Source organism: Manis javanica, chromosome 2, assembly GCF_040802235.1.
Source record: "Manis javanica isolate MJ-LG chromosome 2, MJ_LKY, whole genome shotgun sequence".
NCBI classification, from domain to species: Eukaryota; Metazoa; Chordata; class Mammalia; order Pholidota; family Manidae; genus Manis; species Manis javanica.
Genome location: NC_133157.1, coordinates 45,323,786 through 45,347,642, shown reverse-complemented (window position 1 = coordinate 45,347,642; position 23,857 = coordinate 45,323,786). Strand labels below are relative to the sequence as shown.

The following is a 23,857-nucleotide window of genomic DNA, read 5'->3' as shown; positions in this document are numbered from 1 at the left end:
TATAAATTTTGAATATTAAGAATGTTTTTGAAAAAGATTAGATAATCATGACAAAGTATCAGAAAAAAAAAGTAGTCAAACATCTTTTTCATTGGAAGACTGAGTGAAATTCTGACTTGAACTTCTTGTACTTAATAAATGTTCTACAGTGACTATATTATTGACTGAAATTATCCACAAGGATGTAAATTATTTTGAGTGCATCATAATAAAATACTACATGTATTTACCTATATTCAGCTTCTAGATGTCACACATAAACTGCATGATTCAAGAAATGTGATCCTGCAAAAGGACAGTATTTGTGTAAGTTAATTCCCTATGTGTATTAGTGCTTCAGCGGTAGGTAGGGAAAGACAAAGTTCCAAGAGTTAGGTGAGCTGGGTTCACATGACAGATTTCATGTTAGCAGAATATTTGAGAACCTTACCTTTCCTGGAACTGACTCACAGATCAGCAAAATAAGGTGTGAAGGAGACTCCTCAAGTGTCCTGCAGCTCAAAACTGGAGTAAAAACAAACAAAAATTAAATGTTCAGCCCCAAAACATTGCACAGCTACTGGTACAGAGCTCAGTGAACATTTAATATAAGAATTACCAGAAGGAAAGTTTTAAAAAGTAAGTATTTAAAACAGAGCATCCCATCCTGTGTGCCACAGTATGCTACCACATGATAAAGGGGATTACAGGTGTATCGAGATACTGATCTCCTCAGCAGCCAAGACATGAAAAAGTTTGTGGAACACACTTTTTAAGTGTGCTGCCATGACACCTAAAAATAAATCACCTTTATTGGAAGTTTCAGATGAATTTATAAAAACCACCCTTCATTTAGGAAAGACAGAATATTTGCCTTTATTATCTAATACTCAGGCTATTTTACCTTTAAGACAGAAAACATGAGCAGCAATTCACCTGAAGTAGCAAAGAGACTTCCCTCATGCAACGCATGGGTTTAAAACAGGGACTTCTGTAAGAGTAGCTCTTGAAGACCAGGATACTTTCAACATACACTTGGATATACAGAGAACACACAGCAGCAGCCATTCTCAAGAGGTGAAATTCTGCTAAAGAATATTTAAGTGATCCAGTAACAACCGTAATTTCTGGTTCAACATTTAAAGCAACAGTTAATTATCCTTTTTGATAGTAACTTGGGGATTTTTGTTGTGAAACTCTGCATTATTTCTTGTAATTATTACTATTTGCAGCTTCACAAAACTTTTTTGAGAAGAGAAAAGATCTCAAACCTGCCAGTAAACAAGAGGGGTTCACTTTCAACCTGATGCTTAATGGTACTTCCGGCAGTTGTTTTTTTTCTTCAGGGTTCAGGCAACAAGAGCTGTCCATCTTTTGGATGCCTGACCACCTGAATTTACAGGTGCTAACTTCCCTCCCTGATTCTCACCACCCTTGCTGCACCTCTGTCAAAATGGAAGTGTGATCCAGAGAACAAAGCTACCTTGGCCAACTGAGCTTCATTCCAGCGGGTGATGTCACCCTGAAGGTGGCTGCCCATTTCTTCAGAGCTGCAAGGAGGTCCACAATGGGGCTGGTAGCTTCTGAAACTGTAGAGGAAGGATTCTCAAAAGGAGTACACAGGGAAAATCAGTTAGACAGCACATGGTCACCAACAATGGGTAGGTAAAAGGCCCCTTCCTCCAAAGGGCTATTTAAATGGAATGCTTTTTTGCTTTTTTTTTTTTCCTATGGTTCTTTACTGAAAGGCAACGCACAGATATTAACTGAACTTCCAAAACAACGAGAACGTAAAAACTATCAAACTAAAATCTCATCTTGGAAATATCTGAGAAACATTTGGATTATATAATTTTCTCCTTGTCTTCTAGTGATACTTGAGTGATACAGGAGTAGGAAAAATATGAAATAAATACAATATAGAAGTGAACTGGGTAATATGGTACTAGAAACAGTATAAATGCCAAAGAAGGATCACTTTATCATCTTAAATCATTGACTTTGAAATTTATTTCACACTGAGAAATAGATTGGCCCAGTATTCTATCACTGGGTAGATGTTTTTATTTTTTTGCATACACTGAGAAACAGGCTCCAAATAAATGTCTCTTTTAAGAAGGCAGCATCCTTCTTAGCAATTTCTATGCAAGTCTAAAATCAAACATAATCTATGATAACAAATATTTTTAACGTGGATTAGCAGAAATGTAGTAGTATGGACAGTAAAAATGGGCAAGGGAACAAGAACAAAGTTTTGATGATACTTTGTATTTCATTAGGGACTCAAATTTCTACTAATCTGAGATTTAATCATGGGCACAAAAATGTTTAATGAACTCACAGGCCTACATTGAATATGAACTAATTGCCCAGAAAATATTATAAATAGAAGCTTACCTACATGTCTTTGATCAGTGTTCTTTTCTTGAATTCCCTCCCCCCATCTCTTTTAAATCTCTCTTAATGACCCAGCTCAATTGCTACGATTTCTTTGTGGCTTCCCATTCCCATTCCTGACTCTTCTTCTTTCACTCACTCACTCACTCACTCACTCTCTCTCTCTCTCTCTCACACACACATGTCAGCCACTCCCTTCCTGTTTTCTTTTAAATGTACTTTGTGTGCCACACTCTTGACTCTTTTTGTATAGTTTACTTATCGATTTGGACAAATCTTCTGGAGCGTAAGACAGGCTATGTGAGAACAGAGAGATTTATGTTTTCAAAATGTTTATGTGTGCCCATTTTGAAACACTACACAGCAGGGGTTCTTGCTTGGTTGCTATAAGGTGTATGAAAATTTAACACTGATTGAGTTTTTCTGGGGGTTAGTATCAACTATCACATTTTAATCTACATCTTTAGTTAAACTAAAAGTAGTGTTAATATTGAGTTTGAAACCCTAAGATTGTGACATGTCTTAAGTCAAAGTAGAATAAAGCCAGTCAGATGTTTTTAATATCTAGCGTATTTTACATTAGAGCTTTCCAAACTGTCACTCCACATATTATATGTTTAGAGAGCAAGAACAGCCCATCAAATTCCTCCACTAATCCAACTACTCAGGTAGACAGTGTCTTACTGTGTGTTATTTTGCTTCAGAAAGGACATGGACAACTTAATAAATATGAGAACATCTTAAGAGTCACTGAACTAAATGATACTGATGTCAGGTTGAAAGTTACACAAATGAGCTAATAATCCAAGAAAGGAAAAGCAGAATCTTTAAGAAGGTCAGGGTAGGTTCACTTTGATGAGCTGTTTACAGGATTTATAACAACTAAAGCAAGTTAGCTTGACATCACTTTTGGACTCTTACAGTACTTATGACACTGCAGTTACAGCCTGGTGGCTTGATGCCCTCCCTTCCAGGTGTTACTTTCCGAGGGTGTAAGAGCCATATCTTGCTTATTTTATAGACCTGGGGCACAGCACAGTACATAGATAACCAGTAAACCTGTGTGGAACAACCAAAAAATAGATGTTTATTTCTATGAACCAGAATTATGGAAAGGTTAATTTCACTAACCCTACATCAACAGGCTGTTTGTATTACTAGTACAGATGTTTTAATCTTTCCAATTTGAAGGGAATTGAGCCCACTTTTGGAATTTTCAAAGACAGGATATGAAGAATGATGAAGAAAAATGAACCATTCACTGAAATAACTGAGACTATAAATGCTCTTCAGAACAATAATAAATTGTTATGGGTTTAGCAATAGCTCTGTTTTCTTGCGCTATATAAGGTTCAAAGATGGTAAAAGAGGCATAAAGGATCAAAACTATTGCTTTTTTTTATGTCTTCTACTCAACAAAATGTATATGCACATTGTTCTGGAGGTATATTAAAATTTTATCATACTTGTTAAAATACAATAATGCTCTCATTTTTTGAGCAGGATGTTACAGAGTTTTCACTACATTTTTGATCCTCTTATAAAGTAAGGACAGGGCTTTTTCAATCTGTTTTTAAAAATACTTTTCCTCAAATCGGGTTAAAGTAATATAAAGTGATGTTAAAATAAAAAATTTATATTGGTTAACTCTAACAATGAATTGTGATACCCTAGATGATTTGCATGTATAAAATGAGAAAGGAGTCTAAGGAAGAAAACATTTCTCTTCAAGTACACCAGTAGTTTCAGCAACCTCCTTTAAGGGGAATTCTTGTACTATCTGCTCAAATATAGTAGAACTGCTGACAGTCAAAATACTGATAAGCATGCAAGAGGAGACAGGTGAGGGAAAGATGTTCCAACATCACAAAATCAGAGTATTAAATTCACATAATAAAGAAGGGAGTATGGAGATTTAAGATTAATTGCATATTGGAAGAAAAGGAATTGTCTTGTCACTCAGCTAGGCTCTTGACTACTAAGTTGTGAAATCAGGACAATTACTTTTAGAATGGCTTTTTTATCAAAAAAGCTGACACATACAAATTTAAAGAAGCCAATTAGTATACTTCGTTTTTAAAAAAAGAAAAAAGAAAAGCACTTCATTATTATATCAATTTTCTTAAGTCCTATAGAAGTAGAATCTTTGCATAAAAGATCTTTCTCCACAGATGTTAAAGATAAGTTTATAATAACTGAACATGATTGTGAAACAGGGGGTTGGAACAGTTTGTGATCTGTACACGTGCTACACACATCAACCCTAATCTAATTAAAACTTAGTTTCTGATTTTAGGGAAGAGTCTCTTGACAACATGGCACTTAGGCAACAAAAAGAAATTTCACACACCAACAGTTAATCCCATGGGTGAATTAAATCTTGCCAGTGGAAACAGAGTAAATTACCTTCCTTCTATTTGGTTTCTCTTCAGCTCAAGTCCACGTGTGAGGGCAATTCCCATTTGCAAAAAAAGGTCGATAGTTATTAAATCAGAGCCATAGAATGATGCCAGCATTCAGTTACTCAACTGTACAACTAGCATATCAACGCATGTATTTCCATATCTATAAAAATTACTCAAGTAATATTAGAAAGCTAATCAGAAGGTGTCATTCAAGAAAATTCTGCACACTTCACTTCAATAAACATGCCTTTTGGAATTCTTCCTTTAGATAACATTTTTTTCAACAAAAGCTCTGAGGGAACCTCTTAACTCAAGAGCGCACGTTTATTAGACTGAGCACAGGAGCCCCCAAAATGTGTAGAAAGACCTACTCACCACACTGTTCTTTCCCTTCAACTTTGTTTATTGATGTACTGAACATGAAAAAGTACAAAGAATCCAAACACAAAAGAAAACATGTACAGCCTCTTAAATACTCAACAGAATATATTTTCTATTCCAACAGATGTGAATTAAGTCATACTGTACAACTTCAAATAAATACCAGCCTTACATTTTATTAAGTGCTCTGATAAACACTGTAAAGTGAAGCACAATTTGCATGCCCTCTCATCAATGCCTTGGTTTGCTACAGTAGTATAGGAAAGAAGCATGTAGCTGCTGTTTTCCCAAGAGGGAAACCTTATTTTTTTTTAAGTATATACATGTATTTTGTTTTTTAGTTTTTTTTTTAAATGCAGGTTAACTCTGACAATCTAAATGCACCTAAGGATATGAGAAAGTGCTAAGCCAATTGATTTCTGAATAGCATTGAGTGGGTCAGCATGAAAACTCGCTTATTCACTTTAGCACGCGCCTCACAGTATATGTACTGTACTATACTGAAAAATTTTATAACTACAATTTTAAATAATAAAAAATAAAACAACGCAACCGCAAAGATAATGTACAACTATGTTATGCATAGCACATTGCCTGTTCTAAGGGGAAGCTTGTGAGCATCTCAGTTTATACAAAAAGCAGGACGTAACTATATAGTTCTCAGTGCATCCTGATGAAGGCATTTTTGCCTTCAGCTTTTTTGAAAATTTATTATAAGCTAGATGCTAATCAGAAAATATTTTGTATTTTTTAAAATTTCTTTCATACATGGTAAAGACTTATTTTATTATTTCCCCAAATAGTGGTTTAAGCATCATACAAAGTTAAATTTCAATAGCATACAGGTATTTATGATTTTTGTATGAAAAATGTAAGGAAATTTGTTCAAAACCTATGGTTATACTCTTTTTTTACCACAAACATATTTATAAACGAAAATGTAGCATCACCATAAACAGCTGAAGCTAGACTATCTACAGACAAAATTAGCAACAAATCTGATGCACTGTAAATTCAAGTCCTCAGGACAACAAAAGTGATTAAGCAAGACCTCAAGTAACAATGTTAATGCCATTTACAAAGGAAAAAACGGATACAAAAACATTCAAAACCTGAACATCACTTGGCATGTGAGGGAAAAAAAAAATCAAATTAGCTGAAAGGTTCATAAACACAAGGTCTTATTTACATTACACAAAGCTCAGGTGTTAGCCTTGAACGTAACTTTCAAAATACCTTCAAATATATCCAACTCAGATCACTTTTGCCGATTTGCTGCAGTACAAATTATGTGCAACATCTCTTTTCCTTAAGACAAAACAATTCTTCAAACAATACTGCAAGTACATCACTAAACACCATGAGCTCTATCTGAAGGGATTTCTTTAGGAAGAACAGATTTTTTCCCCCATCGCTTGGTAATTTAAATTTCTTGCCTGCTCTTATATACTCTTTTGTAAATTTTTTTTATTTGTTTCAAAATCACAAATCAATGTGAGCCACCTATCACATAATAACCAGGATGATCAGACGCTCCACTGGTGATTACAAAAGTGAAACCAGCAGTGTTTTCCCCCATTGATTCTACTCCTTTCATACAAAGATCTCAAAAGTATTTTCTACATCATAAATCTTTCTAAATTTTCCAATCGCTGCAAATTTCCTGGTAAATTTTAAAAGCTCACTAGGTGTCATATGAAGAGATTTCTCAAAGTATTCAAGTCAAAATATTTGTTCCAGGACCAGTAAAAAGTTTCTCCAAATTTTCTTTTTTATAAAAATAGATGCTTTTTTTAAACCCACATCAAAGAGGCTCTTATCTCTTTGGCAAGGTACTGCTTTACGAAAAGTTCTCCAGTATTCTTACAATAAGCGTTTATAATGTAGCCCCCCCTTCCCCAACCCAAATCATAATTACAAAATAAATACTGTTTTTAACGTCATAAATAAAAATGTAAACTTCAAAATACTTTTCTTAGACATAACAGCAATGCTTTAAATGTAAACCAAACACAAAGCTAATCAGAAAAAGAAAAAAAGGGGGAAAAAAAAGACACAACCAACTGAAGAATTACAACACAAAGCCTCAATATTTACTCACAGGTTCAAGGCAGTTATGTAAAAAGAAAAGAAACGTCTTCCCTTAGCTGAAACACTTTAAAAGGTCCACCTTCTTCAAAGAAGGCAATAGAATGCAATGTGACAGGTAAAAACCCTGTACCTCTTGTCCATATTCAAACATAAAAGATATTTAAGAAGTTTTAATTCAAATACTAGCAATAAAAAATCTCACATATTTCTTAGGATGCTAAGTAGTCGTTTTATCCCCATCTCAACACTGACTTACAAAGACATTTACTAATGTATAAAGTTTCTCTTAACTTGCCTTTGTTGTATAGTTTTCATATATAAATGGACTGAGGACAAGAGCTCATTAGGCTTTGTGCGTTTTGTTTGTCTTAAAGGAGACCTGCAGGACTCTGTCTCCCAGACGGTATCCATTGAGGCTAGCTATCGCCATGGCAGCCTCATCATAGTTTGTCATAGTCACAAATCCAAAACCTTTGCATTTATTGGTGTTAAAGTCACGGATGACCTTCACGTTGGTGACAGCTCCAAAAGGCCCAAACATTTGCCACAGGATACTCTCATCTGCGTCAGGAGCCAGGTTGTACACAAAAATACACCACCCTGTTCCTGGGTGCCCAGGGATATTAATTCCAGCCAAACTGGTCATTCCATCAATGGTCATTGGAGAAAACCTACTAAACAAAATAGGAAACATACATGCATATACACATATGCACACATGCGCACACACACACACACAAAATAAAAAAAAAAAAAGGTTGGTTACAACAATGAACTTAATTCTTTTCCCTTTCCTATCCCAAGAGTTTCAGTAACTGCCCTCCCTCCAAAAGATACATACAACTATTTGATGTTTCAACCAAAGTCTGTGTGTGGCTTGCAGTAACATGCTACACTATCAAGGTATTGCTAAGTGATGAAATGGCCATTATATGCTATGTTGAATAATATTATCCACAACAGCAAATAAATGTATCTAGAACTGACTTCATGTATAAGCAGGACTGGAAGGAAAACCAACATATATATAAACATGCTAAAACGTCGCAACACAATACTTAAAAAATGGGTTTTTAAAAGACCAAGTAGCATCCAGTAATAGAAAAATATTCCTTGAGTCAACCATGCTTCAAAAAACAGCTTCTTGTTAGGTTGTACATGCAAAAGAAAACCCAACACAAACTTATGAAGGATGTCAACTCCCAAAATCAAAGAAACTAACCAATGATAGGGAGGGGTTATGGGTATCATGAACCTCTATCATTACCTCTTTACTCCATAAGCCATATTGAGCAGATTGTCCAACCTGCAAAACACACATTTAGCAAACTTCAGTTTTTAATTTTCCCCCTTGACATTCCAGAAAGCTGGGTATGTTACTACCATTTTGCAAGGGGATATTTGTACATTAATTGTACGTGAAAACTAAAAACATTGGGTCTTTTCACATTCCTGAGAAAGTGGGTACCAGCTGCTGCCATATACTAGCTTTTCCAATGGGTACAGTTTATCTCTAGAAGGGTCTGTGCAATGAAGAGGAAACACAGGTAGTCTTCTGAGAAAACCACTCACAGAAGAAATGTCGAGGCTCTGGAATAGTTAATGTTTGGGCTCTCACCTTTTGCCTGGCATGTTGTAAGTGTTCCACATGCACCTCCATGTGTTTTATAATACTGTTACAGAAACAAACAATAGGCCCCAATGGAGTCACTTTGCAGAGTCCCATGTCAGCAAACCAAGAGTTAATATCTAATTATAGTTTCAGCCTCTCCCAGGAATGTGATTTTTATAACCAGTCAATCGGGAATTACCTGATCAGCACTAGTGAGATAATCTGCCTGTCAGACCCCAGCCCTTCCCCCAAAGAGTAGTTGACCTTGTCTGAAAACAAACTAATCTTTGTAACTTCCCTCTTCCCCCTCCCCTTCTGCCTATATTAGCATTCTATTTTGTACAGCTCCTCAGAGCTCCTATCTAATTTGCTAGATAAGATGCTGCCTGATTCATGAATTATTGAATAAAGCCAACTTCATCTTTAACTGCTGAATTTTTTTTTTAACATATTTGGTGGCAGCAAAGGGATGCAAAGTGAACATCTGATGGCTTCAAAGACAACAGAAAATACAGACATGGTGCCCAAGAATCCTTTTGAGGTTCTCTTTCTCGCCATTTTCCTGACTGTGGGTAAGTTCCTCTCAGTTCTAAGCTCCACTCTTTGGCATTGAGCTCCCAATCTCATTGGCTTTCCGGTCAGTTCTACACTGGGAGCAACTCGTAGTTCAGACCAAAATTCTCAATGGATTGGTGGAAACTCCAAACTCTTGATTCTCTCCCAAGATCCACATGGATACCATTAATGGCAGTTTCAAGTTTCCCATTTATGTGGAACCCCCAGTCCACAGTTCCTGTTGTTGAGGCCTGCTGATTCAATCTTTCCCCAGTCCAAGGTTCCACAGTGGGAATTGATGGTGGTATGCACAGGGCCTTCTCTTAGCTAGGAAGCAGTAACGGCTCTTGTTTACTGCTAATATATTAAGGTACATGTGTTTGTCTCATTTTTTGTAATAGCTATTGCTAATGGAAATCTCAGAAGTAGCCACAAAATTGGTGGGAATAGGTTGAACATTTAAAAGCTGTAAAAGTGCTTGCCACCTAACCAAAAACTCACATGCCATCCTGCATGGTCATGGAATAAGCTGCTCATGGAAAGGGTCAGACTGACACTAGGTCACCTGCCAATGTCAAGAAAATTTCTGTGCAATGAGGTACACTGTAAAACGCCACATAATAATGGCCAACCTAGCAGCACATCCCATATTAGTTTGGCTCTGAGAGACCCAAAGGCTTAGCTAAAATAAATAATAGAAATGGTATCCTTAAATTCCAAAGAGTTGAGCACACCATCTTTCAGCACACTTGATTATTTTATGTCTGAGAACTATGGTTCTGGAAGCTATAAGTATCTATAAAAATGACTAAATATTGCCAAAGACAACCTAGAATTACAATGGCCACCATGGGGCCAATTAGACAAGATCATTTAAGAGTGTAATTGAATGCAAGGGTTCCCAAATAAAAGAGATTGGGATAGCTATTTAAATTGGTATGCAGTAGCTTCAAACAGGCTTAAGATTTCAAAATCATTTCATTAAAAAATTCACTGCAAAAAAACAAAAAAAAATTAAGACACAACAGGTACCTAAAACAAAGGATGATAAAACTGACATGATTCCTGCTCCCCTCTATCCTCATTACATAAGTACTCACATACTATTAACCCTATATCTGCACTGCCTTTCTACTCTGAAAAATTATTAAACAGTTACCTTTTAAAATGAAATCACCCAAGGTTGCAGAAGATAGTCTTCATGTATCTTTCAGTCCTTGGTCAAAGATCAAACTAAAGAACTTGAAGAATTTCATAAATCGAGGGTAGACCCTCAAAAGTTTTCTGAAGAATTTAGAGTCATTATTGGGTTATATAACCCCAGGCTACCAGATCTTAATCATCTCTGCACATGCTGGTGGGACCTGATGAAGCCCCAAAACAGATAAAGCAGGATGGAGTAACTCCAGGATGATATCCAAGATCCTCAACCTTCAACACGGTCTCCTCTTGGACCAGAAAATACTCACAAAATAGGGACTGATCTTTAAGCCATTCTTGGAGCCTTCCCTGCCCATTCTGACTGTTCTGTTATCCGAACATGTAATAAAAAAGAAAGATGAATCTGTGGCAGACTTTAGAAGCTCTCTGGAAGCTCTCTTCCTTGGCATTCTGGGTTCCAACAATAAATGAGGTCACCCAACCTGCTGTAGCTGCTCTGTTTGTAAACAGGTTGCCTCCTGAGATTAGTGGATTGATAAAAATGCAGAAAAAGGATGAGTGGACAGGCTGACAGAACTCCTGACCAGAGCTGAAGCACTTGGAAAGTACTTTGAAGTAAGACCACAAACAAAAGTCCGCCAAGCTATTGGCCTTATACCTTTAACAGCTCCAAAGCAAGGCACCTAAAATAACACCTGGATCCCCCACATTCCATCCTTCTAGGGGTCCACGATCAAAAAGTATTGTTCCACAGTGACCTATGATTCAATTTGACTGAATGCTTTAAGCTTTTTGATATTTTTGACAAACTTACCAAAATCAAATTCTAAGTGAATTCTTTTTTCACCTTGAACAAACTTCGGGATTTTCCAGAGGACCCCTGGAACATCTCAAAACACTTGTTCTTTCTTCTTATAAAAGAAGGGAGATGTTACACTAATTAGGCATAGTTGATATGTTAAGTTACCCAGCAAGCACTGTCAAATAAGAAGTAATACTAAACCTCTATATGTTGCATTTGTATAGGTGTGTGTTATAAGTGTTCCAGAATTGTATGAAATTCCTCAAGTCTGATATGCCCTGGTATGATACTGTTATCACTATTATTCTTGTTATCATTTTAAAATGCTATAACAGAAATAGCCAGATTTCCTTCTCAATTCTGTCATAATGAACTTTCATCAGATCCTTAACCATGGCATTTTTTTAAGTCTCTTGTCATTTACAGACAGTCAGTTGCTTTTACTCAGATGCTTTTGCAAAACTGTTCTAGCAAAAGTGTACCGTCTACAAGGAGATTCATAGAAAAGACTTTGACAAGTATCGGTTTCTGGTAACTTTAACATCAGGAAACTGGTAAGAATTTCCAGAACTAATGGAAAAACTGGATTCAAACAGAACAAGTATTAATTACATGGGACTGAATGAAGTAAGGAGGATGATCATAATTCTTTTTGACTTTTTGTTTGAAACATTGCTGGTTCTTTCATCTTTTCTTTGTCCAGATTTAAGGGAAAAGACTTTTCTAAGCTATCTATGACTTGGAGCAGTTGAGGAAAGTACTTTTTTTGAAAACAAAGACGAAACATTTACTTTTTCTCTCTACCTGATCCTCCAGAATTCAGAAACTCTTGACTATTCTTTACATGACAATATAATTAGTTATTTCCATAAGTTGGATAAGAATCTGTTCTCCTGGTAACAGAACACAAGTGGAAGGAAATACTGGCTATATTAACAAGGTTTGGACTGGAATGTCATATTTGAGAGAGATGTGTAAACACTCAGGTATGATCAGGAACTGATTGGGAAGCCTGGCCTGGTACCTTGCTTTGTATTAAGGTTCCCAGCAGCCTTATCATTTAAGTAAGAAAGGTCACTGCCTGGCTGGCTCATGAACTTCAGAATATTTGGGGGTACCTCAAGAGAAGAATTCACCCAAACTACAGGGTACTACAGATGAAATCTAGTGGCGAATCCTTGGCTTAGCTTTCTAGCATCAAACACTTTTAAGATTCCAATCTGAGATTGCTTATGAAAGTTCCAGAAGAGCAATCTTATAATAGAGCTTATATGGTTAATCACTACTCTTGATGCAAACACATTAGTTTTACTGAGATTAACTTTGGTTTAAAACCCCCCATTATACAGATGATATAGAAATTATATATAGCATATAAATATATATGAGATCACATAGAAACTCTGTATTTCTCAATATGTAGGATTATAGAGAGAAAAATTATGTTTGCACCTTCGTACATACTAGATTCTAGTCCTATTGTTTTTGATGTTTTGGCATACACCTATGAACCGGACTGGATTCTGATACTTCTGTTTTCCTCAAATTCTAGCTAAGACTCTCCAAACTAACATTTCTTCTTTTCTCCTATCCTCCTGATTTGGAATCATAAAGAACAAAAAATATCCTTGACTCTGCTTGGAAGGGACTATACCATATCCTCGTCACTATCCAGATGGCACCTAACTCCAGGGACGTGAACCTTAGGTATGCATGTAACAGATAAAGACCAGACCTGACATCTGGTCCTGCGAAGACAATGGGGACCTCCAAATCAAATTCACAAGGAAGCGAGGTAGCTGACATCAGTTTAGACTGCTTTGTTTCCACCTGAGCCACTGGATCAAGACTTCCTACTTTACCTAACATAAAATCCTTTCCTCTTTTAATTCTTCCTGCTACTCTGGCATTGGCCTGGAATGATAACACCATCATCTCTATCTCCAGGCCACTACTAAAGAGGGTAACCTTTCAGACTGCTAGATTTGTCATAAAAAACTGTCCATTAACAGCACCACCTTACCAGAACTGGTTTGTGCCCTGACAGGAATTATCTTTGTGGTGGTGATCATTCTCAGGCCTACGAATGTCCTGATGGCTGGCGCATAGCCAGACAATCACTCTTCTTCGGTTACCTAACTGTGCCCTAAGCTAACCACAAACTGACTGAGACACTGCACCAGTCACCTCCCCTGAATTTACACAGTCAAGTCAGAGAAGACCTACCGTGAGGTGTTCACAACCCAGGATGTGCTTCCTTTGGCAGGTCCCTACCTCACTGGTTAGGAGCAAATACAAAATGAGGTTATGTTCAGGAGCCTCTCTCGTTCCACCTGGATTAACACTTCTGAGAAAACTGAAACTCAGCTACGTAAAATTACTGAGCAAGCCATTTGCCTTAGGAAAGCAACTCCTTCAATGGGGTCTTTGACTTACCGGATTTTAATTGGTTTGGGTCTTCGGGACCCAAAGTACACTCCAGACAATGGGAATTATCCTACTTATAATAATCATAGTAGTCTTCCTGACATGCTATATTCTCTCAAAAGCTTTAAATGCATGTTTTCAGCCACTAACCACCAACCAAATCATCTCCCTAAGACTGGGATGCCAGTAAAGGAATGAAAAAAATGAGTAAAAATTGTGAGCCTGAAGTCATGACCTGTGAATACCATATTCAGTGAAGAACCATGACCTGTGATCATCACAGCGAAGATCAGTAGAAGCTGGAGAACTACAGAGTGGCAGCTGGCAGTGCCACTAATGCTTAAATTTTGATGCCATCTCTTAGTTAAGCTGAGCATCGGACCAAAATGGAGTCACTTTGTTGAGCCCCATGTCAGCAAACCAAGAGTTAATATCTAATCTACCTGTAGATTCAGCTTCTCCCAGAATGTGATCTTTAGCCAGTCAACTTGGAATTGTCTGGTCAATGCTAGCAAGGCAATGTGCCTGACAGACCTCCATCCTTCCCCCAAAGGAAGGTAACCTTGCCTGAAACAGTCTACTCTGTTGGAAATTTCTTCCTCAGTTTCTGCTTATAAAACATTCCATTCTGTACAGCTCCTCAGAGATCCTTTCTATTTGTTAGATGGGATGCTAATTGTTGAATAAAGCCAATTTGATCTTCAAATTTACTCAGCTGGATTTTGTTTTTCAACACTACTCTTAATTTTCCGAACTATTGGTTCCTGGATATACTAAGGCACACAGATTAAATTACTTGACCAAGATCAAAGGGTTAGTCTAGTAAATGGTGGCACTGACATTCAAACTCAGTTTTACAGAATTTCATAAGTTTCCCTTCTACCTCCCAACTTTGAAGGACCTTGATTTCTTAGAATCAAAGGTGTTATTACACACAGGCAGGAAGAGCATTGTAGACAACCATGGCTGAAGCTCCCATTTCTCAATGTGCTTGGCTAAGGTCCAGAGAAAGAAAGATAATAGATTCACTGCTCTAGTGAACAGCAAAGCAAGGCATTCAGACATCCAGCCTGATGCTTATTTTGACTATGCTGTAAGAAGGGGGGACCTACTTGAGGTATAAGAAGCCAGGTAGAAGCTGGTCTGCAGAAGCCCCACACAGAGTGTGCATGCTGCCCCTGTGAATAATAGCTCCCATTTACCAAGGGCTTCCTAGGCCTGGCTCTGCTCTCAAGGAAAGGCATGTTTCACTTCCTCAGACACTCAAGCAGTCCTGAGGAAGGCAATGTCATTACCCCTGTTTACAGATGAGGAAATTGAGGCTCAAAGAACTCAAATATATTTGGGTGGGAAAAAAAATAGAAGCCAGGCAGAAACAGTTCAACTTGATCTTCTCTTAAATTTTTGAAACAAACTGGTTGGGAGTAGATGTGTACTCTTTAAAACTCTCCACCCTTTTCCTATTTCAAAAATCAAATTGATTTAGAGTACTTGAGAATCTTTATCAGTTTCAAAAAGGCCACTCTGATGTTCCAAATGCCCACAGTGTGTACCAATTCATTACCTGTGTTTAGAGGAAGTAGGTATAACTTAACTGCCTATAGAGCCATGTTCAACTGCCACAGAATCCAATGCTCTGCAAGTAAGATTCTGGGTCAGGGTAACGATGTCTTCTTTCAATACCAGTGAAAGATGAGTTTTGAGAAATGTCTCAACCTTACTGTCTAACCTGTGGCCTCAAATGAGGCAAGAGCACACGCATTAGAAAGCAACTCCTTCTAGCTTTATAAAAGCTAAAAAATATCTCTTTCTGGTCTACCAGAAACTTCACATATTCCTGTTCCCAATCACCTCTGGGCATTTTGTGTGTTCTGTAAAAAAACGGTAAGAACTGAGCTGAGGTAACACTAACTATAAGGAAACAGAAGAAATCACATTGACAAAGCATCCTCATTCATTTGTGTCTGTCTTGTCCCTCAACCCTGTCAGGAGCAGGGAATGTTTATTCCTTATTGTACCACAAAACACAGAGCACAGGCCTGGATCATTGCAGATTCACACTAAGTATCTGTTGACTGAATAAAAGCAATAAGGTAACCCACATCAACAACTTAGACAGAATAAAAGCTATCAGGAGGGTTGGCTGGGAGCCTGTTTGCACATTCAAGGGAGAAAGGACATGTGGGGAAAGAATATATAGGTGGGTACATTCCATTCCATCTGTTTTCTGCAGAGATGCTGAGTACATACAAAGATGTCTTGCCTTTATACTTCAAAATAAAGGCCACAAATACCAAAAATAAAGATGCACAACTTAGTAGAACCAACCAAAAAAGTAATCTGATACAGATAATTTCATACAATTATAGAATGATCAATACAGAATGCATTTGGCATATGATACTTGCAGAGGAGAAAAGCATACTGAGGTAGACTTCCAAGTGCTGAAAGGCCCAGATGCAGAGGCACCTTATCAATTCACTCAAAATAGAGTTACATCATCTTTGGCATTAACTAGGCCCAGGTAGGGACTGTCACACTCTGCCACTACCAGCTTAGGATACGAAACAAAGTCCAGAGATAGACTCTCCTAAACAAGTTTTCATATTTTCAAGGCAGGTGGAACCCAAAACTGCCCGAGAAGTGAATGACATGCGTTAAAGGAGAGACATCTTATTTGGCACTCTCCAACCCGGGATTTTCCAAGAAAGAGGCCTAGGACTTCATACTAGAGCCTCTAAGCACCTTCCCAATGGGGTCTCATATTTGCCCTACTTCTGAAATCTTATGTGATATCATGATCCTGACTACTGATTTCTTCACACAATAACCACTTATGGAAAAATTCTGTCCTTTGAAATTTAAGCCAAGTTATCTATGTCTACCTCTCCCCCTCCCCCTCCTTCACCTTCTCTTCTCCCACATCCGTCAATAAGGAAACTAGGGAGGAGCATCAGATCTAAGAAACAGGATCTAGACAATGTTGAAACTTCTTGCAAGCCACACACCCTTGTTTCCCATTGGAGCTGGGAGATGAAATGGGTGCTCCATGGAGGCAGCATGCACCCCAGTAGTACAGCAGTTAGCTCAGTCACAAGGACCACTATTACATTTCAGAATTATACATCTTTTCTGGGTCAGTTCAGCACTCAAGGACAGCTATCTTTTTCATTTGTGGTCATTTAAAAATGGAAACCAATTTTTAATGCAGACCAAGTTAGTAACCTCCAGAATGACCCCAGGGGTTATATGCATGATGATGTACTGCAGTGTCTCAAGTAAATATTAAAGGGTTTGTGAAAAATATTTTTTAATTTTAAGGTACTCTTTATTCACATTTAACTGATGCACCACACCCCATACCCTCACTCAGTCCCCAGGTATCACATATTTTCCTGGCGGAAGACAGAGCAGTCCTCAAAGGGGCAGTGACACTCCCACCTGTTCTTAAGCTTGGACAGAACCCACTTTGCAAAACCACATTAGGTGGATTTTTAGGATTATATAGGGAAACCTGGCTTTAGCCAAAATAACCATCAAAGAGGTAGCCTAACAAAAAAAAAAAAAAGTAATAATAAAATAATCGGAGTGAGGATGACATTGGTTAAGGGAAACCCTAATAAATAAGAAAAGAGAAAGCTAGTTATTTCTCCTACTCCTAATACAAAGTACATTATGAGGTTAGACATGAGATGATCCAACATGTTTTACATGAAGTAAGATAAGAAGTTTAAAACCGTCAAGATAATTTTATGAATCTTGCTTTAAAGGCATATTATTCATTAAGATAATGGGTAAAGGAAATATGAAAGTCAACATAATTAGCAAGACATTTGATGCATTGTTTATTTCATCTTTATTCTATCTTTGCTTTCTGTTATATTAGGTTTATGAGTTGATGAATGTACAGGACAAGCCCATGTGCATATAATTTATGAAAAAATACATACTGGGGATGTGTGCAGTTTTCTATCAATAGGAATAGAACTCGGACCAAAACTAAGCAGTAGAACCATATATTGGGTAAAGCATTACCTTGACAAAGCTAGATGTTTGTATGCAGAGAATAAAAAGAAGATACCTGCCTAGTTTTCAAGAAATTGAGCTGACAGACTACAGAGGGCAAGTAAAGGGAAATAGGAAATCAGTTAAAGTCAGAAATAATAACACAAATAGAGATTACTAACGGGTAAGAAAACTGAACCCTACAAATAATGGTTCTCAAAATGTCTCCAAAGTTACTGCCAAGATCTGCTTTGAAGTTAAGCCACAACAAGATCATCAACTTATCCCCTTAACAACTGGATAACTATTTGTCCTCTAAGAAAAAAAAAACATTTAAGAAGATATAAGTCTCTTCCAAAAGGAAATCGGGAGAGCGCAACTAGCACATTGCCATTAATGCAACCGAAGTGCTGATTTTAAAAGGTTCTTTCAAAATGCACAAAGGCTTATAGAAGCAGGCACACAGGCCATAAGACTAGATCACATTCCATAAAATTAAAGCCACTTCACAAGAAGAGAGATGAAAAAATATGGCTGAAAATTCAATTCAGATTCCATATCCCAAGAATATGCTTAAGGGGCTTGAATTACACTGACCATCCAAATAAATAAGGAGGTTTTATTTTGAAAACTGTAGTCAAATAAGCATATCAGATCAGCGATGCTCATGTAAAAATAAACTTCCTTCTAATTACTCACAAGCCCACTTTTTAACTTAGTAAGCTGACCTAAAAGATACGGTACATTTCATGAATATTAAGTGTCCTTGTCTATTATTGTAATACTTGTAACTTGTATTCTCAATCTTTCTCAACTCCCAACATACTATGACAACATAAAAACACATAGTGGGAAATTTTCTAAGTGTCTGCTGGAAGGTTAAAACTCAAGGTTAAGAGCATTAGGGTCAGACATTAGAGACAAAGTATTTGTTTATCAAAGTAGATCTAAACCAGATTAGAGAAAAATACCAACAAAACAAGTTCTTAATTGAAGAGTTTTTATGAGGTGAAAGACAATTCAGTCTTAATTCGACAGAAGGAGGGAAAAAAATCAAGGTAATGACAGCCAAGGTTTTAAAGATATTAAAGAAAAGCAACCAAACACGTACCAGGTTAAATATGAACTCTAGGAATAAAGGCTCTCAATTTCTCGTAACACTCTGCCTAGACTAAACACATTTACTGAACTCAAAAATTAGTTCATAGCATATTATCTGGACAGAGATTATGGAAGGAATGCTAAATCAGGTCATGGAGACCAGAGTTCGGAATCTGAAACTCTTTCTTTCATAAAATCATCCCCATTTTCAGAAACCAACTTTCCCTTTACAGCAGACAACTCTTATTCCTTTTCCAGAATTTCTTTTTATAGGAGTCAAGGAAAGGAAGAATTTCCAAGTTAACATATGGAATTAAAAGATAAAAGCACGAATGGGCAGAAGATATTTAAAAAGATATTAAATTTGACCATCAGAACATCCTGCAAAGCTATACCCAACCACAAATAAAAAAGCACAAAGCACACGGGAGTTGGAACAGATACAGTTGTTATCAACAACCTGATACTTAAGTCACCTCTATGCTTTGTCATTTCAATAATCAGGCATTCTCCTGAAGATCCTATCATTTCAGTCTTTCAGAGCTTAAATTGGAACACACAAAAAATAACTAACAATTTAAACTACCACAGCTTTCTTGTAACAGCAAGCATTTAGACTTTCACAGCGTTAAAATCAACAAGTTTCAAAGAGCTTATCCTCTATCTAAGCTCAAAATTCTTTTCTAAGCCCCAAGCTCTGAAGTTAACTGGTATGTTCCTTAGGAAACACCTCTAGAATTCCTTCAAGCTTGTCTTTGCCAAATTTGCAAGACGTATTATTCTCTTAAGATGTCACTGAGGAAACCTAGAGGCAAAGCTAAAACTGGCTTTGTGAGCTTTCTTCTTCCAGAAGGAAAAGCAGCCCCATGCATCTCTGTCTCTGGCCCAGTCTTCACTACCATCATCACAGTATGTTCTTTCTGTCAATGTTTCTTTTAAGCCTCACAAACTTAAGTAGAATGAATATAAGCAAGGCTCAATCAACTGGGCACCCAGTCATCCAGTACCAAATAGAGCCATTTGACAGCACCACCTCCTCTCCCAGGGCAAAAGCCACACTAAGTGGGAATTAAATGTAGTGTCTATAGCACATTTCTTTCTTAACCCTCAGATGACATAGAGTATTTTTTAAAAGGAGACATTGGACTGACTTAATACTTATTTGCAAAACTGAATACCCCAATGAAAAAGTGCATGTGATTTAAGCATGAAAACGTTAACTCCTTATTAAGCTATGTTTGTGATTATACTTTTGGTAATTAACTATTACCAGACAGGAAAGAAAGAACACTGTTTTATGCACTTGTAATTTTTTTCTTAAATTAGCATGGGAGCTAAATGGAATTATGGCTGTAGTCTACCATATGGCCAAAAACGATATTAAAAAATGTTCTGGAAAATAAAAACTGATTGACTTTATGAAACCAGGAGTTCTTTGTGCTCTGCTCAGTATCTTAAAGCCACTGTTCTTCTCACATGCAGATAAGCTGTTTTTTGAGTCACTCTTGGTTTAGCTGTTATCCCAGGATTAGAATAAACCTCAAAAAAGTGGAATATTTATACCTGTCCACAAGATAGAATTATCTTCTTTGGACTAAAGATACATGGTCATTCTATGGACTACACAGGGGTCTGACAACTACCACCCACAGGCCAAATCCAGACTGCCATCTGTTTCTGTATAGCCCTGTATAGGAGCTAAGAATGGTTTTTACATTTTTAAAGAGTTGTTTTTAAAAAATGACATATGCAACAAAGACAGTGACCCACAACACCTAAAATAATTACTATCTGGTCCTTTACAGAGGCTTGCCAACCTCTAAACTACAAGAAATAAAAAATTTTAAAGGGGAGAAGGACCTTTTTGTAGATATTTAATATATTCACATAGGTTACATATTCTTAGCGGTACACATATTATAAAACAAAGTAACTCTAGGAGCTTGACCTAAAAAACTGAAACATGAGAATAAAACCTTATCAAGAAAAAAACTAAAAAGGGGAAATCAGAAGGACTGGAAAGAGTTAAGAAACCAGGATTTTATAGGTCAGGGTTTCTCAATGTAGGCACCTTGATGTTTGGAGATGGGTAAGTGCTTGTTGTTAGGTGCTATGTAGGATGTTTAGTGGCATCTGTACTCCACTCCCCTGCCAGTTACATTATGCCGACATAACTGTGTCCAGACACTGCCAAATGCCTCCTGAGGGGCAAAATCACAGTCCAGCTGAAAGTCACTGCTGTAGATTGTTTTCTTGTCCCCACCTTGATATTAGCAAAGTACACTATTCCCCAAGTAGGTTTTCTCTGTGCCCATAAGAAAAAGAAAGGCAACAATAATCATAATAAACCAGAGATCCTGTCAGTATAAGTACTGAACAGTGAATCTGAGACTTCTCAGTTTAGGGCCTGGGCAGAAGAACCAGACCAGACTTACCTAAAACGCTGTGCCTGCTGAGCTAATGGTCCTGGATACCTTCTGTTTGGAGACTGGTACAGCTGCGAAAGGATGGCCTGATTGGTTTTTTGGCTTGGATTATTAGCAAACTTTACAGTGATTGGCTCTGTGGCACCAGGTGGTTTCTGGCCATTTAGGCCTTTGATAGCTTCTTCTGCCTCAATCCGCTTGTCAAATCGAATAAACCCTACACCCCTTGATATGCCTATGGTAGGTTTGGGTAAGGATTTGGGAAAGAGGGAGTGGAAGGAAAGAGGAGGGAGAGAAGAAAAGATAAATTAATTTTTCCTTCTCAAGAACATGTTTTCACCTACATATAACATCTGCCGCAAAATCACAGGAGGAGGAAAAGTTTTACCTTAACTCAGTAGCGACTCAGTCTAGAATCACAATTTTTGTCATTTTTTTAAATGCATAAAGTTACCTATACAATTTGAATACCTGTTATACATGCCCACCCCAATAAACCAAGAAGAGAAAGAAAGCACACAAGTTATACCCATGTTTTTATCTCTTCGCCTCCTTCTATCCCTCCTGTACACCCACACTCTCTTTAATAATGTCAAAAGCATACAGGAGTTCTATTTTTCAAATTATGCTACCGGACAAACAGCTCAGAAACAAAGGGCACAGGAGCTCCCTTTCTTGCAACAAGGAGAAGAGAACCAGGCATTTGCTAAAAATGCTAAAAAGCTATCCTAAGAATAATGAATAGTGGTAGGAAGATGTATTTCAGCTAATTTTTAAAATAATGAAGTTCTGCTTAATATTATATAGGATCCCAGCCTTGAAGAAACATATCTGTAGAGACTTTCAGTTTCCTGAAACTCCCCCATTGCTTTTTTAACTAGCTACAGTTTGTTAGCAAAGTAATACTACATGGAGAAAAAGAGGTAAAAGAAGGCCTAAATTTTAAAAACAAAAGAGAAGTAAAGGCTGAAAGCTTTATGGCTTTATCATTATTACTTCCAACTATGGCATGCCAGCCTGTCTCATGCTCTCCCCACTCCAAGAGATGAGAATAGGAAAGCAGAGGGATGGCCAAATGCCTGTCCAGCTTTTGAGAAATGGTAGAAGGAAACCAAACTTACTCCATTTAATTAGCTTAAACAGGCTAGCTGGGGTGGCCATAGCTGACCATCATGATTTGCAAGGGAAACACTTTCTTGGCAAGCAAATTGGTGCTAGCAGTACCAGCTTGAAATTGGAGCTGGAAAAGTCTGGATGATTGAGAGTACGTCACTGAAGAAAAGAATAAGAGGTTATAAAGATAGACTAAGAAAAGACACACTAGCCCATCATGATTTATAGGAACTTCAAGAGGAATGAAGGTCTGCTTGCTTTACAGTTAATACTGTGCTAAGTTCAATGGCTTAGAATTTTATTCTAAAGTACATAAGGCATTTTTTTTCCATGTACACTTATCTGTGACAGCCCCTATCACTTTTCCTTTCCTATTAAACTATATCCATTACACATTATTACCACCTGATGGCTGAGTAACAAAATTGCAGGATTTTTCGTTACAGGTAAAATGAAAAATTTCACTTTGAAAGCCCAAGTATAAAGATAAGACGGTGAAATGACAGCAGATCTATCCTGTTAAGTTATCTATTAGTACCTTTTAAAAATAACGCCTAGGACTTAACTGTTCCATGAGGAAAGCATTCTATTAGCAATGTAGTAATGACCTCTACACAAGCTGAGTCTTCTAAACTTGTCCTCAAAGTTGAGCATCAGAATGACCTGAAGGGCTTGGGAGAACACCTACCTGTTCTCAGAGCTCCATTAATCAGGTGTTGGGTGCAGCCCAAGAATTTGCATTTCTAGTGGGGGTGCCTAAGGACACTGATGCTACACGTATGGGACCACACTGGAGGGAGGACCACTGACTAAACCAGGAGGTCATGAGGCACGTCCACCTGTGAGCCTAAGCACTCAGACAGGATTCACAGTTAAGAGATGGTATTTGTGTATCACAGGTAAAATCTACTCTTAATTCACCAAGTTTTTATTAAGAATGATGATTAAAAAAGCATTAATGATATGAACAAAAAAAGGGGCATTGTTGTTGCTTTCAACAAACTTATCTGGATTGCTAGACCTGAATTTCTACATAACCCTATTAGCAGTCTGTGTGATTTAACACCTTGTGATAGAATGTAAGAGGAGGATTATAAAACGCAACTAAGAAGGGAAGACCATATTTGTATATGCCCTCACTGAACGAAATATTCTCCATACAGCAAATCCTATACGCAATTCTCCCAATAATGTGTAATCTCTCTACCCAACTGTAGCACGGCGTTTCCTATGAGGCCAGTTAACAGCACAGAGGGCCATAACACAGGCTGCTACTGATCAAATTCAGATCAACTAAGTGGATCATCACTCGAAGAATTAAAACTTGACCTGCTTTGACCTGCTTTCATTCTGTGATTAATCCATTGCTTTCTTAAACAAGAAAATCAGACAGTGTAATATA

The 23,857-nt window shown here is 37.4% G+C and overlaps 1 protein-coding gene across 13 annotated transcripts in view; it reads right to left on the bottom strand.

Moving 5' to 3' along the window:
* Positions 1-5,173: 5,173 nt before the first annotated feature.
* The window catches only part of ELAVL2 (ELAV like RNA binding protein 2), a 163,513-nt gene continuing 144,829 nt past the window's right edge, over positions 5,174-23,857 (bottom strand). For 10 of the 13 annotated variants that reach the window (XM_037020594.2, XM_073228420.1, XM_037020593.2 and 7 more), the window contains 3 exons: positions 21,352-21,577; positions 8,521-8,559; positions 5,174-7,927 (listed from right to left, as the gene is read on the bottom strand). In XM_037020594.2, the coding sequence (XP_036876489.1) occupies positions 7,597-7,927; positions 8,521-8,559; positions 21,352-21,577 (596 nt within the window). In that variant the 3' untranslated portion in view covers positions 5,174-7,596. The remainder of the gene's footprint in view (positions 7,928-8,520; positions 8,560-21,351; positions 21,578-23,857) is intronic. The other 3 variants (XM_037020589.2, XM_037020587.2, XM_073228417.1) reach the window with 2 other exon arrangements.